Source organism: Bison bison, unplaced genomic scaffold, assembly GCF_000754665.1.
Source record: "Bison bison bison isolate TAMUID 2011002044 unplaced genomic scaffold, Bison_UMD1.0 scf7180017864307, whole genome shotgun sequence".
Lineage (NCBI taxonomy): Eukaryota > Metazoa > Chordata > Mammalia > Artiodactyla > Bovidae > Bison > Bison bison.
Genome location: NW_011494879.1, coordinates 8,107,787 through 8,123,145, shown reverse-complemented (window position 1 = coordinate 8,123,145; position 15,359 = coordinate 8,107,787). Strand labels below are relative to the sequence as shown.

The 15,359-nt window shown below is 46.0% G+C and overlaps 1 protein-coding gene across 1 annotated transcript in view; it reads right to left on the bottom strand.

Annotated features, from left to right (window-relative positions):
- Positions 1-15,359, bottom strand: part of TRIB2 (tribbles pseudokinase 2) — a 28,696-nt gene that overhangs the window by 11,578 nt on the left and 1,759 nt on the right. The window contains exon 2 of the mRNA XM_010852085.1: positions 11,210-11,502. Within this exon, the coding sequence (XP_010850387.1) occupies positions 11,210-11,502 (293 nt within the window). The remainder of the gene's footprint in view (positions 1-11,209; positions 11,503-15,359) is intronic.

Sequence of the window (15,359 nt, the reverse complement as noted above, 5' to 3'; positions counted from 1 at the left end):
GGGGAGTCGGAAGTCTGAGTTCTGTTCTTGGTTGTGTCACTTACACTTTACAGAACTTTGAGGAAGGGCTTTCCCTTCCTGGTAAAGCCCCTTCCCCTCTTAGCCCTCCCACTTAATTCTACGGCCTGGGTCGCGATTCAGCTTCAGCATCCTGAAGTCCACGTCTGTCCCCAGTCTGTCCTTCACACGCACATCCAGAATCACAACCTGACCTGTCCCTGCCGTGTCTAGAGAAAACCTTAAATGGCTCCTGCTGAGCTTCAGATCAAGTTCAAGGTCCCAGCCTGTCTGTGTGTGCTCATATCCAACTCTTTGCAAACCCATGAACTGTAGCCCACCAGGCTCCTCTGTCCATGGAATTCTCCAGCAAGAGTGGGTTGCCATTTCCTTCTCCAGGGGCTCTTCCTGACCCAGTGATCGAACCCAAGTCTCCCGCATTGGCAGGAGGACTCTCTACAACTGTGCCACCTGGAAAGTCCTCAAGGTCCCAGACGTGAGACCGTGGCCCTAGACCCTCTTCACCTTCATCTCCAGCCCCACCTCACAATACCCTCCCCGAGCAGTCCCTCCTTACCCACTGCTGGCACTTTCTGGACCTTTCCCCTTCCCTCCTGCATCTCTCAGAACTACCCTGTGGGGAGCCCAGCTCCTCCCTAACGCAGTCCTCCTCTACAGCCCACTCCATTGTTGGAATATCCTCTTCCTGCTCCCAGATAGCTCTCTAATGCACAGCCTTCCTCTCAGATGTGGTGTTAAAAATAACCACTGCACTGTGTCTTCCATTAGGTGAGGACTCTCTGCTATTAAGTCTTGCATCCCCAATACTGAGCACTGTAAGTAGTGCCATGACAGGTGCTTAATACACGTTTACAAGATAGTGTGATCCCCATGTGTCCAACGCTCTCAGCTCCAACACGTCGTCTAGCACTCAGAGCATCTACGCATGACTCTGCTTAACAACTGCAATATCTAGAATCCAGAGAAATTTCAGAGAGACTGGATTCACCTGTGGTTTAGAGAAATTGCCAAGAGCATTGGCTAAGGGATGTTTGAAATGTGTTTCCATCCACTGTCTTCTACCATCAGTCTATTTAGGGGGGTTTTCTTATAATATTTATGACTCCAGGATATATGGGGCTAGTCATATTCCCACTGAGTCAACTGTCACACATTCACTAAGTATGTATAATGCTAAGTCCTAGGCTAGGTATGAGGGATGAAAAGATAAATGGACCCCAGCTTACAGTCCTGTAGAGGAACCTAAACCCACTCCATAAAGTGGAAGAGCAGGATGTACAAGGACTGCCTGTGAGGTTTGCTTAACTGGTGGCCGAGTCTACCTCTGCCAAGACCGCTCTGGGAAAACCGAAGACTGAGCTTCACTTAGACTCCAGTCAGCCAAGTCCTTGTGGGTTCACTTGTTGCCTAGCTGCATAAGAAAATTCCTTCTATGGGTCCAGTACAAGGGTGGCACTTTACCTGGCATTTAGCTTCTGTAGCTAACGTGGCATTTGAGAACGTAAGCTTGGGGGCCAGGTCTCTTTCTCTGGGTACCACCCCCAGATTTGCACTGATTGGCTGTACAACCCCAGGCCACAATTTCCTCATCTGTATAATGGTGATACACATAGCAGGACCTGAAATCAAATAGCTTGATTTAAATCAAATAACTTGATTTAAATACAGTAATTCTACCCCTCTAGGTCATCACAGAGGACCAGAATGGGCTTCCTGTGATATACAGAAGCTTCCTGCTAGTTATCTGTTTTACAAGTATAGTGTATATTATGTCAATGTTACTCTCTCAATTTGTTCTACCCTCTCCTTCCCCCAGAGGGAGGGAGGCTCTGCAGGGAGGGGGTATATATATATATATGTATATATATATATGTATATGTAAAACATTATGACTCATTTGAGTTGATGTATGGCAGATGTCACCACGGCACTGTAAAACAGTTATCTTCCAAAAAAAAAAAAGTAAATACATAAATAATTATAGTAATTAATTTGGATAAAATTCGTTCATTTATGTGTTTTGGTTAGAACAGGGCCTGGTACATGGTGGATCCTAATTATTTCACTAAAATGTAAGTCCCGTGAGAGCAGGGCTTCTGTTCCATCCAGTATTTCAGTATGTCCAGCACCTAGACTAGTGCCAGGCACATATAATGCCTTGTACTCCAAAAATATTTGTTGAACAAATAAACAAATCTCCAGCTTGTTGCAATATGAGGCTCAAAGCTACAGAGGATTATGGAGAGCAGTAATGACAGGTATCCTAAGTCCCTGAAGTATATCTGTGCTGGATACTCTAGGTTCATTATCCCCAGTCCATGTCAGAGAAGGCAAGCCAAGGGCAAAAGGCCAAATGGAGGAATCAAAAAAATCTCACCACTGAGCTCTCTGCTCCACTTGCTTGTGGTTCCCAATCTAGCCCGTCAGGTAATTTATTAAGCCCCAATACCCTAGCCAGAAACCCTGCTGAAGAATACCTACTATTTAGTCTATCTTTAAGCACAGAACCTTGAGGAAGTCCTCCCCTCTAATCATGACCTGAAGCCCTTCATAAATAAAAAGACACCTACCACAGACATAAATAATGGTGTCTTAAGTAAACGTCACTTTTGCATAAATCATTAATTCAAAATGGGAATGATGGGTTTATCTGTTACTTGACGTGGACCTTTGAAAACTGTTCTCTTTAAAAGGTGTCTACGATGATGAAAGAAAAAGTGTTAGTCGCTCAGTCGTGTCTGACTCTTTGTGACCATGGACTCTGTAGCCATGGTCCAGTCCAGCCTCCTCCATCCAAGGAATTCTCCAGGCAAGAATAGTGGAGTGGGTAGCCATTCCCTTCTCCAGGGGATCTTCCCAACCCAGGGATCGAACCCGGGTCTCCCACAATGCAGGCAAATTCTTTACTATCTGAGCTACCAGGGAAGCCCATCTACAATGATACAACATTATAATTCAACTGTATTTCAATAAATAATAGTTTTTTTAAAAGGTGTCTACAAGGGAGATTTGTAAGTCTCAGTCTTTCTGGGCTCCCACCTGGGCAATGACTGAGATGATCATTAAATGAATACATTCCCTGCCTCTCTCACTCTGACATGAGAATCCAATCTGAGCTGCTCCTGGTCCATAAAAGGAATTCTCATTCACTCAATGCCCACCAGGCTCTGGGAACAGTGCACAAGAGACAGCCTCCGACCTCGATGAGTTCCCTGACTAGGAGATGAGGACAGTCTGGAGATGCTCATGGACAGTAAGAGGAGAGCAAGAAACACGCTGTAACAGATCCAAGTGTGAGCACTCCTGACACGTCCTGAGAAGAGTGAAAGGGGAGGAGCTTTCCCAAAGGATGGACAGTGCCTGATTACATCCAAGGGGTCAACATGAATAAGAGAATTCTAGGAGCTCCATCGCCTTTAAAGCAGAATGGCAATTCTCCTAAAATTCAACAAACCTACAACTCAATGGATGCGTGGGAGTACAAGCTCAGTCGTGTCCGACTCTTTTGCAATCCCATGGACTGTATCCCTCCAGGCTCCTCTGTCTGTGAAATTCTCCAGGCAAGAATATTGGAGTGGGCTGCCATTTCCTCCTCCAGGGGATCTTCCTGACCCACGGATCAAACCTGAGTTTCCTGCATTGCATGCAGATTCTTTACCACATGAGTCGTCAGGGAAGCCCACAACTTAATATATATTGCTATTAATGAAAGAAAGCAGAGTCTGGTCTCCAGGACTCCAATGCCTTGCCCTCTGTACTTTATTAGATATGGGAGTATCTCTGGAGCCAAGAAAAACCTTAAAGATCTAAAGGGAGAACTAATACACATACTAACATCTGCCTGGGGAAGGGAGCACTGACTTCGTCTGGTGTGGCAGGGAAGAGGCCTTCCCCCTGCAGGGAGGTGCAAGTCCCCCTGTGCCCCTGAAGAGGGCTTTTGTTCCAGGGAAATACTGCCCCTCATCCCCCGGGTTCTTACACAGGGTCCCAGTTCCCCTCCAGCAGAAGCAGGCACTGATCAGCTTCCACAAAGCAGAGGAAATGAGACCTGTGACGTCAAGAGATAAAGATCTTCAAACCAAAGAAGAAACGTGTTCAGAAGCCGTCTCGTTCACATGGGGGTATTTCTGGGCAAAAAATGTCAACACCGAATTGTGGTTGGGGGCAGGGAGCTGGGTTTGGGGAGGGAGGGTGGCAAGGAGCCCTGTTCCAAGGGACAGGCAAGATTCGGCTGGCAAACAGGGACTGTTGTAGGCACCATGTTCCCCCACCTCCCTACATGCTTCAGGGGGCCCCCCTGCAGCCACAGCTTGCAGCAGCTTAAAGTGCTCTTCAAGTTCTAGGTCAGCAGGCTGGCCCGCTGTCACCCAGAGGCCCAGACATGAATCAAGTCCAGGAGAGGTTAAGAGCAGCGGATGGCCAACTGTGCACCAAGCAACAGGTTCACTTTCGTTAATTCATTTAATTTCGTGAGCCAAGTCTTCCCGTTATGATGAGCCAATGGGGCAGAAGAGGTTAGGTAACTTGTGAACGTTAAACTGACGAAGAAGTGCAAGTGAAAAAGACTGGAATCCAGAGAGGGGTGGACTCCAGCGGAGCAATCAGCCTTGTCCCTTAGAGGCTGGGATTGAAATCCGGGGCCTCAAGGAGACCTGACCAGGAGACCCCTTTAATCCCAGAGCAGGATGAGAGGGGCTGGAGAACATGGGCACAGCTTCTGGGAGTTCTCAGATTAGAGGCTTCAGTCCTGCTCAGATTTTACTACATCACATTTACTACATTTACTACACACAGACCATCTCAGATTTTACTATAGGAACTGGGGATGCAAAGGGTGTGTCCAGGGTGAGTTCAGTTAGGGTAGGGCTTTAACTTCCTCAAAACACAGCGTGGCTAAGGCTCAGCCCTAAAGAAACATCCCGGCCCAGAGGAGAGGCAGCAAAACAGGGGTGGGAGCACCGTGGCCGGTCCAGGCCTGGAGGGGTGGAATCCGCCCTTCTCTCCCACCCTGCCAGTGCCCTTGTCCACCTTCCCTTTCTGACTGCTTTGTGAACCGCTTAGCCCTTCTGAGCAGCAGGTTCCACACCACGTGTACTTGACCTGTCAGTTGCCCTCCTAATAGGCATCCAGCAATTATAATTAAACAAAGGAGAGGGGAGGATATGGCTTAAATCTAACCTTTCTATCCCAAGGGATCAACCTTCAGGGACAAGGTTGCTACATTCTCCATTCTCTGGGAACTGCTCTCCCATAAAGTGAGTGAAAGTCGCTCAGTCATGTCCAACTCTTTGCGACCCCATGGACTATACAGTCCATGGAATTCTCCAGGTCAGAATACGGGAGTGGGTAGCCATTCCCTTCTCTGGAGGATCTTCCCAATCCAGGGGATTGAACCTAGGTCTCCTGGGTTCAATTGCAGGCAGAGCCCTAAAGAATTGCAGGCAGATTCTTTACCAGCTGAGCCACCAAGGAAACCCAAGAACACTGGAGTGGGTAGCCTATCCCTTCTCTATCAGATCTTCCCGAGCCAGGAATCAAACTGGGGTCTCCTGCATTGCAGGCGGATTCTTTACCAACTGAGCTACCAGGGAAGCTCTCCCATATGGGTATCATTTTATCAATGACTCTAAGTAGTTGGTGTGCTCAATCGTGTCTGACTCTTTGTGACCCCATGGACTGTAGCCCTCCAGGCTCCTCTGTCCATGGAATCTTCCAGGCAAGAATACTGGAGCAGGCTGCCATTTCCCTCTCCAGCGGATCTTCCCAACCCAGGGACTGAACCCACATCTCTTACATCTCCTGCATTGGTAGGCAGGTTCTTTACCACTAGCGCCACCTGGGAAGCCCCATGGATGACTCCAGGACCAGCTACTGACTGTGAGCGTCTGCCCTGCCTGTGAGTCACAGGATCATCTAACTCTCATAACCACCCTCTAGGGATGCAACTATTATTTCTGCTTTGAGGAAAGTGCAGCACAGAAGTATGAAATGACTTAATCAGGTAGTTAACAAGTGGTAGACTCAGAATTTGAATCTAGTTCAAATAGAATAAACAGGACTTCCCTGGTGGTACAGTGTATAAAAATCTGCCTGCCAATGCAGAGGACATGGGTTCGATCCCTGGTCCAAGAAGATTCCACATGCCAAGAAGCAACCAAGCTCAGCACCACAGCTACCGAACCTGCATACTGCGATTACAGTAGCCATGAGCCTAGAGGCCATGCTCTGCAACAAGAGAAGCCACTGCAATGAGAAGCCCGTGCATTGCAAAAACAAACAAACAAAAGAGCAGCCCAGCAGCAACAAAGACCCAGCGCAGCCAATAAGTAAATAAAGTAACAGGAAACAAATAAAACAGGAGCAGAAGAATCTGAGGTGCAGCGGATTCAACCCAGAGGCAGAAGGCACCCTAGCATTAAGTCTTCATAGAATAGCAGGTGTCATCCATGTATAATGTGTGCAAAATCACTAGTAGGAAGCTGAACTTAAGGGTGATGACAGTTCTATTAAGCATGTTTCCATGGATGGCCACGGGCTTGAGAGTTACAGATGGTTTAGAATGGGAAATCTGTGCATAAGAAGTCAACCCAGAGTCAGGTCTCTCTCTGAACCACCTGTCGTTCACTCTTTGCGACCCCACGGACTGCAGCACGCGCCTTCCCTGTCCTTCACTATCTCCCGGAGTTTGCTCAAACTCGTGTTCATTGAGTCAGTGATGCCATTCAACCTCTCATCCTCTGTCATCCCCTTCTCCTCCTTCCCTCAATCTTTCCCAGCATCAGGGTCTTTTCCAATGAGGCGGCTGTTTGCATCAGCCAATTTCACTATGTAATGCTTTCCCCTTTGATCACTTTCAAGATCATCAAAGAACAAGAAGCACATCCTTGAGAGAGAGAGACTGATGGAGACGAGTGCAAAAGAGATGTCTGGTGACTTGAAGCTTAATAAAGCAGTGCTTCCTAAGGTCTCTTCTATGCAACCCCCACCCCGGGCACCACAGAACCAATGCCTTAATAATCAGAAAACAGATCCAGATTCCACTGTTTTAAGTTTTCAAAGTCTTTCAAATCAACGCATTGTTTCTCATACCTCCACGTTGTCATGAGAGGAGGAAATGTTCGTCCTATTGAAATACCTATTCATTAGGTCCTATTGATTGGGACCAAAAGTGAAGGTCACAAGCAGCAAGGCCCAGAAGAGATCCCAGAGCCCCTGGATCCTGTCCCTCTCGGAAATACAGGCGTGGTCGCCATACAGCCACCATGCAGGCCAACGAAGAGTCTACCATGAAACTCAGTGGCCCCTGGGAACTAGAACATCCTGAGTGACAAAACCAGCCTTACAGTCCAAAATAGAGAGGTTAAAGCCCAAACAAGATGAAAGAAGGCTGCTAAGCATTATTCATCTTTTACCAAAAGTTGATGGTTGGGTGATAATGAGAAAGGTCCTATTGCCTACTGATGAAAACATAGAAGATGTCCTTGAAAAGGAAAGCAACCTTCTCAAAGCAAATCCACTGGGGCCTCCCCGGGGATCAGGGCAGAGAAAGAGCTCTGGAAGGAAATGACAGGATTTCTAGGCTGCCTCCATCATCAGACTGACTGTGGGATCTTGAGCAAGGTCACCTATTGCTGTGCGGCCCATTGCCTCCCCTATGGCTGGGGCAAAGGGTTCTCCTTTCTCTACGGCCCCTTGAGGGGCAGGGCTGCTCTGACTCAGGTTCTCAGATACGGTGGCAACAGACGATGGCCAGCTTCTTACCTGCCACTTACACTGTCTTTTTCAGAAGGAAAATGCTCTTCAAAGTTCAAAAGGATTGAGCTTTTTTTAAAATTAATTTTTGTTGGAGTAGATTTGCTTTACAGTGTCGTGTTAGTTTCTGCTATGCAGCAAAGTGAATCAGCTATACACACACACGTATCCCCTCTTTGGAGTTCCTTTCCATTCAGAGTTCCATGTGCTATACAATGGCTCACATCAGTTATCTATTTTGTACATAGTATCAACAATGTATATACATATCAATCCCAATGGCTCAATTCATCCCCCTGCCCCCACCTCAGGACTGAACGTTGACACCACCTTTGAGCGTGACACCACCTGCTTCTGTGGTGTCCTAGCTTCACATTCACACCAGATACTTCTTTCTAGTTCTTTCTAGAAAGGGTCACACTCTTCTGCATGAGCCAAATGTAACTCCAGACCAAGCATCAGAGCCCTGCAGGGCTCATGTTAGAAGTTTCTTACGTGTGACCATTTCTTCCTCGGCCCCTGTGACATCAAGGACTCTGGCTTTGCCATCACATACGAATTATCTTACACATTTCCCCATAAAGGACAAGCCATCCTGGGGGAAAAGTTCACACCCTCAAACGTGAGGTCAGTGAAAGTCGCTGAGTCGTGTCCGACTCTTTGCAACCCCATGGACTATACAGTCCATGGAATGCTCCAGGCCAGAAGGCTGGAGTGGGTAGCCTTTCCCTTCTCCAGGGGATCTTCCCAACAGACTCAGCCCATATTTGCTTCCAGAAGAGCTGTGGGCTCTTGGACAAGCACCCTTACCTCTGGGGCTCTGCTCACTGATGGCAAAACGAACAGGTTGAAGTACAGAATCTCTAACGCCGACTTCTGCTCCCATAGCCTGTGACCCGGGAACGTCCAATCTACTCGGACCCACCGGACGCATCTATATCTACCCACGGCTGTGCTACGACCTGACGGGCTACCACCCCACATCCTAGCCAATATGCCTGCAATTCCTCTCTAAAGAGACACAATCAAAGAAGATGCTTAAAAATGAGGATCCCCATGACAGAGGGCATTGATTGTCCTGAATCCCTGTGGTGGCCAAATGAATTTCTTGAGAGTTGACTTAACAGAGAATGGGTCTTCTAACTTTGAGACTTCTCCAGCTACACTTCGGAGCCCTCATCTACCCAATGACACGCTAATACTCACCTCTCCAACCTGCAAAGAGAATTAAGTGTTGAAAGATAACCTTATAGTAGGCTCTTCCATGTGTACGTGTTCAGTCGCTCAGTGGTGTCCAACTCTTTGCGACCCCACGGACTGTAGCCTGCCAGATTCCTTTGTCCAGGGGATTTCCCAGGCACGAATACTGGAGTGGGTTGCCATTTCCTCCTCCAGGGGATCTTCTTGACCCATGGATCGAACCTGTGTCTCTCGTGTCTCCTGCATTGAAGGTGGATTCTTTACCACTGAGCCACCATGGAAGGTTCTTAAATAGGTCACTAAATAATATCTCTTATTTTTTAGTTAGTTATTAGATCTTCAAGGAAGATAGAACACTGAAGGGCAAAAAGGATATCTCTGTCAGTATCTTGCTGGAGTCAGGTGTATATCTTTCAGTCAGGTGTATATGAGAATATTCAAAGTGGCACATACTTGAGTGTTTGAACTCAGGAAGACCTTAGAGCCAGTGCAACAGAGTCAGGACAAGAAAAGGATGAGGAACTTGAGGCCAAGGGGAAGGGACCAATCTAAGGTCACAGAGAGGAGAAAGGGCAAAAATAGGATGAGGACCTGGGTCTCCAGGATCCAAGGGCAGATGGAGGTAAGCAGAAAGAGAAAGAGAACCATCACTCCCACACTCTAGATCTTCAAATAGTGCCCCCACCTTCTTTAGCTTGTTAATGAAGGTAAAAGCCATCCACTGTCAGAGACCAGGATTTTAATCACCACAGAGGCCCATGGTACTCCTTTATGGGTAAAAATATGGAACAATAACCAACTTCTGTGGGTCTGGGAAATCCAGTGGCCCTCTGCACTTTGTCTACTCTGCTGGATTATAAATGCTCGTGAAATTATTCCATTCGGACTAAGTAACCACAGGCCCTTTGACCTGGGCTAATCCCCAAATGCTTCCCAGACGTCTACTGCCAGATTATCTCAGACCACAAAGATAGAAAAGCCAGAGCACACATCACTAGATCTCCCTCATTTGGATGCCATCAGGCTTCCATAAGCAATCACCTAAAAACATCACAGGCCACTGGGATAGATGGGCTAATCTAACTGGAGGATGGAAAGGTTTGACAGCAAATCTGTACCAGACGCATAAAAGGTACTTGCAGAATGTTTGCTGGGCCAGTGAATGAATGATGCACACTAGCTTTGTAGTCAGATGGTCCTGAATAGGACTGTGACAATGGAACCTTCATTTCACTAAACACTTTGCTAATAGGAGACAGGAAAGCCCAAGGCAGTCACAAGAATTCCATGACATCACGTATGTAGAGCCCCTGCAGTAATTCTTGGAATAGTCAGCAATGAATATGCATCAGTTGCTTCCACTCCTCTAAAAAAGCACATTATTAAAAAGAAAAAAAAAAAGGAACTTGAAAGAGGTTTTACAATCAAAGTCAGCTGGAGCAGAAAGCAGGGTCCCAATGGGGGTCTGCTAAACATGATGTAATGACTTAATGGAAGGACCATGAATGAAGCCCAGATGCCCAGCCTCCTGTCCAGCTGTCTCTTAAAACAACCAAGACTTTCATATAGCCAGGCACGTGCCCAGGCAGGTTCCTCACCTGGAACGCCGGTCCCTCCCATATCACCTACAACACATTCAGCTTGGCTCCAAATTCACCTCTCCTATAAAAACTTTCCTGACTCTTCAAGTCCTTGTTAGAACTGACACCCCAGACCCCAGTTCCCATCTGACCCAGCACATACCTGTATGTGGGCCAGTAACACTTCCTTTATTAGGTCATTGACTAGCTAATGCATCTTGATATTCACAGTCCTGAGACTTGTGATTCAAACTTAGGAACAGACTTAGAGAGTATCTCTTGAATGAATGAATGATAAACAACTGATGCCAGGCATGGACACTACCAAAGGCAGAATTTTCAAAAGTTTGCCTTATTCACGCTGAAAGTGCCACAGAGGCTGGCAGCCACCTTCAGAGTTCATGACACCAAAACAAAATTAATTACGGGATCACAGAATATCCTGGCACTTGTGAGCCTCTGATAACCATCTCTTAGAGGAGCAGCAAACCGCTTCTCAGGGGCACTTAAAAGACTGCAGTATTTCTCCCTTTGTCCTTCCACAGTCCCTCCTCCTCACCTAGACGACAGGCAGCCCAAGAATGTCCATTCCAACCTCTCTGCAAGCTGCTCTGAGCAGCCTGGCATAGCACAAGGGCCTGGACAGGAAGGAGACTCACCTTTCTTCGTCCTTAAAGATGAATTTCCGAAGCTTGAGGTCCCGGAGCACCAGCCCCCCGTCGTGGCAGTGGGCCACGGCCGAGGCGATCTGGTAGAAGAGCCTGGCCGCCTCCTCCTCCCTCAGCTTCTTGCAGGTGCGGACGAAGGAATGCATGTCCCCATAGCTCCGCTCAAAGAACACATAGGCTTTGGTCTCCCCCAGGATAATTTCGGTGATTTGGTTGATGTTGCTGTGGGCAGACAGGCAAAAGCAGGGGGCCAGGGACTCCTGGTAGCAGCTGATATCAAACACCTAGGGCAGGATGAACAATATCAAGAGTCAGAGATGCCTCCTATACAACCAGATCACAGAATGCGGATGAGTCCCGTAGACACGGGTGGAACTTGAACCCCTGACTGGCCCTGCCTCCCAGCTGTGCAGCATTGAATAAGTCCCTTGACCTCTCTGAGCCTCCAAATCCTCATGTGCAAAAGGGCAAGTGATTGACTCACAGTGTTGGGAGGATTATATGAGAAAATGAAGGTCAGAATGCTTACCAAGATGCAATGCAATACACAAATCGTAAGTTTTGTTATGTTTTTCTCTCTATCCTAATGGCCTCTGTTTATAGAAAAATTAAGGCAAAATTTGAGACATCCCAAGCTGCACAGACAACACCTTATTTACCTTCAAAGAAACAAAAAAAAGCATCCATACACCAACACAACACAGCTCTAGCAACCATATATAAAATACTTTTTGCTACAGAATTGGATTGTATAGCAGTATACAACATAATAGCAATTAATAGATTAAATGTGTAGACTGAAGGTTACGTAATTCACTACCTTCATCTCACAGATGTGGAAATCGAGGCTCGGATAACAAGTCGAATCAAGCCCCCAGCGGCAGAGCTAAGAAAGGACACAGTCCTTCTGATTAAGAAGGCAGCCACGCTCCTTTCTCTCTTCCCTCCACACATATCTAGCTCAATGAATCAGTTATGCAATGATTTTCTATGAATCAAAATGAGCCTGTGAAATGCCACCTCATTGTGGGGTTATTTCGAAAGCAAATCCACCCTCAATACTTTTTGGGAACAGATCTAATAAGAATTAACACTACAGAGATTTTTCTCAGGTTAAAAAAAAAAAACAAACGTTTTCATTCATTTCAAGACCTCCACTAAATCAGGGATACAAATCTCTGGGTTTGGAACGTGGCTTTCCTATCTGCCCGGGGAATGTGGCTATGATGAGTCTATTCCGTGTCTGCAAGAGTGAGGGGCGGGTGTGGGTGTTCCTTGCTGGGAAGCATGGAGAGCCAACACTGCTCTAACAGCAATACGCTGAATGTTAACAGTGCACCATCATTTAGCTTCTTCAGTCTCTTTTTCATTAGTTAGAACACACTCTCCTCGATCATCATTTTGTGGTGTGTGGTGGGGGGATGATAAACGCTGGCCTAGAAACCATCTAATTTGAGAATATAATCCTGGCTTGGCCACCGATAATCCGGAGGAGGTGGATAAAGCGTTCAGGATCACTCGGCTGCCCTCCTTTTCATAAACTGAAGACACTGATTGGAAACACTGTTGACCTTTATGGGTCCGGACCCTACCTGAGAATCTGATAAAAGCTCTGGCCCCTCTTAGCTGACGATGCCCATTTTCAAAAGCATGTACAATAATAATAGATTTGTCTTAAGGGGACTTACAGGCTTTCTATAACCCAGCCTGGGACATAGGCTGCTATTTAAGAATCCCTGAGTGAAGCCTCTTCATTTCAAAAAACAAAACCCCCAAATCTGTGAGTCAAACGGCCCCGTAAGAACCTCGGGAGGGCTGGTGCGAACGCGATCAAGGAAGCAAAGTAACATTGTGAATGAACCATAATGAGGCATCTCAGGAAAGCAGCGCAGCTGCTGCCACTATAACCTAGAATTTAAGAATGAATACTTCCGTGTCCCCAGAGACCACAAATCACACCCTGATACTGTCAAATGATGACCTGCCAGCAGTGACCTCAGAGGTCCGTTCAATTAGGCATCTGAAATGCTTGAGTCAACTTTAACACCCAGACTGCAGAAACCCAGGAAAGCCTCAGAAATTTCCCAGAGTAATAAAGGCTTTGCAGTGACTAATGTAAACATTGCGTTATATAAGGAGGACGCTGGGATCTGAAGCACCAGGCTGCAGGCTCTGTAGCCGATGCTCATGGGGTAATGATTATTTATATTTCCTGCTTTGAGTTGCATTTTTAAAAAAATAAAAGGTGATGTGTTTTTTTTTGCTCAGTACCCTTAGTCTATTATCCTGTCCCACTGAAAACTGAATGAACATTAAAAGTCAAACATATTCATGGCACCTTCAAAATGTAGCCATACCCTTTGTAGGAGAGACCAAATTCCAAGATGGTGGACATAGTATGCAAAATAAAGCAAGTACTTATGTTTTCCCAAATGGGTAGGAACCAAACTTTTATTACTAGCTGTAACAGGCATTTATGAGCTTGGATTGGTATTTAAACCATCACCTTCAAGTGCAAAATCAAGCCATAAGCCTCAGTGCCAGCCTCTTTTAAATGTTTAATTTAGATCCTTGGTTATATAATGTGACAGATCAGATAAGGCAGTGAGATTAGGCCATCATTCATAGTATTTGCAAAAAAAAAAAAGTGCCCATTTTGCCAAGATAGTAATTATGTCAATCTGCACAGTGACTACAAGCATTTCCATGAAAACGATAAGCTAAGGACACCCTAAAGTCCCCTTCTTTCATCTGCCTAGCTTAACACAGACACAGGAAGACAATAAACAGGCATGATTATTTTGGTTAAATGATGCTCCAGTCTCTCTCTCTCCCAAAATAATGTCCTATAGAATTCCACAGAGTTCCTGTGAGTGGCATCTTTGCACTGGATCTATTGTTATAAAGACTTTTTTCCTGGGTCAACACAAAGCTAGGAGACAGGAACTCTACATTCTAAGATGTCAAAAGGAACTGGATTCAATGTGTAGACTTCACTGAGCCTGCAGTAAGCCAAGAGTCCACAGTGTATCTATGAGGGTAGTTCATAGAAGCAGCCTTATAAAAACCACTTGGAGCTTCCTAGGATATATACAACTATACAACTATGCTTGCATAAAAAGTCACCCACATCACCTCTGGTGAAAAGGCAGGCAAACAGAGCTGCTGTGTCTTAAAGGGATGACCTCTGTCAAGCAGAACAATGATACTGCACTTAAATCCACTTGCAGCAGCACAGTAATTGGTGAGGGGCTGATTCAATCTTTGCAATAACTAAACCAGCAGATTAAGTACAGTTTCAGGCCAGAGAGCAAGTCTACAAATGACACTGTAAGGTCAGTCTAAAGTGAAATATGTCTTGAAAAAATCTGAAGGGAGAAAGAAACAGCAGGGGCCAGAGTCACCTCTGTCTTTAAACAAAGAAATAACAGGGCAAGATGTTCCTGCAGAATTTGGCGGCAGACTCCTTTTACTTAAAAGCATCTCCAGCCTTTGAAAAATATTAAAATGCTCTACTGAAGTTGAGTAAAAGGAGTGAAAACACACTGCTGGGTGATTGTGCATATTTCATATGACAGTGGCAGCTATGTGGAATTCATTCATTTCAGAGGATGACTACCCTATTGTACAACGTTGTAGGTCTTCTGAGAATTCAACCCAGCTCTGAATAGCTTACTGAATTTTGGTTAACTGGGAATAGCTGCTCTGAGTCTCAATAACTTGGAGAAGGTGCAAAACACCAAATGCTCAGTCCAAGCAGAGAGCAGTATTTAAAGAGTCTCTGATTTCCCCCTGAGGTCTCAACTGAACAACTGCACAACAGACTGGAGACCCTCCACAAAACCCATTTTTCACAATGAAATACTCCAGTCCCCTGTGAAAGAAAGCAAGTTCACAAAGCAGCCTATGGTTGATGGTAAAAGTGTGATGCATTATGTGTAGCAGTTATGCAGAGTGCCCGTTTCAAACGGGGGAGGGGTGTCCCCACTTCTAACTATCTCCTTAACCCCTCCCCAAACAAAACCAACACTGAGCTAAGCTAAAATTAAGTGACAATGAATTCTTTATCTATGTCCCATTCCTGGGTAGCCTGCTCTACCATCTTCATATATATATATATATATATATTTTTTTTGCAACT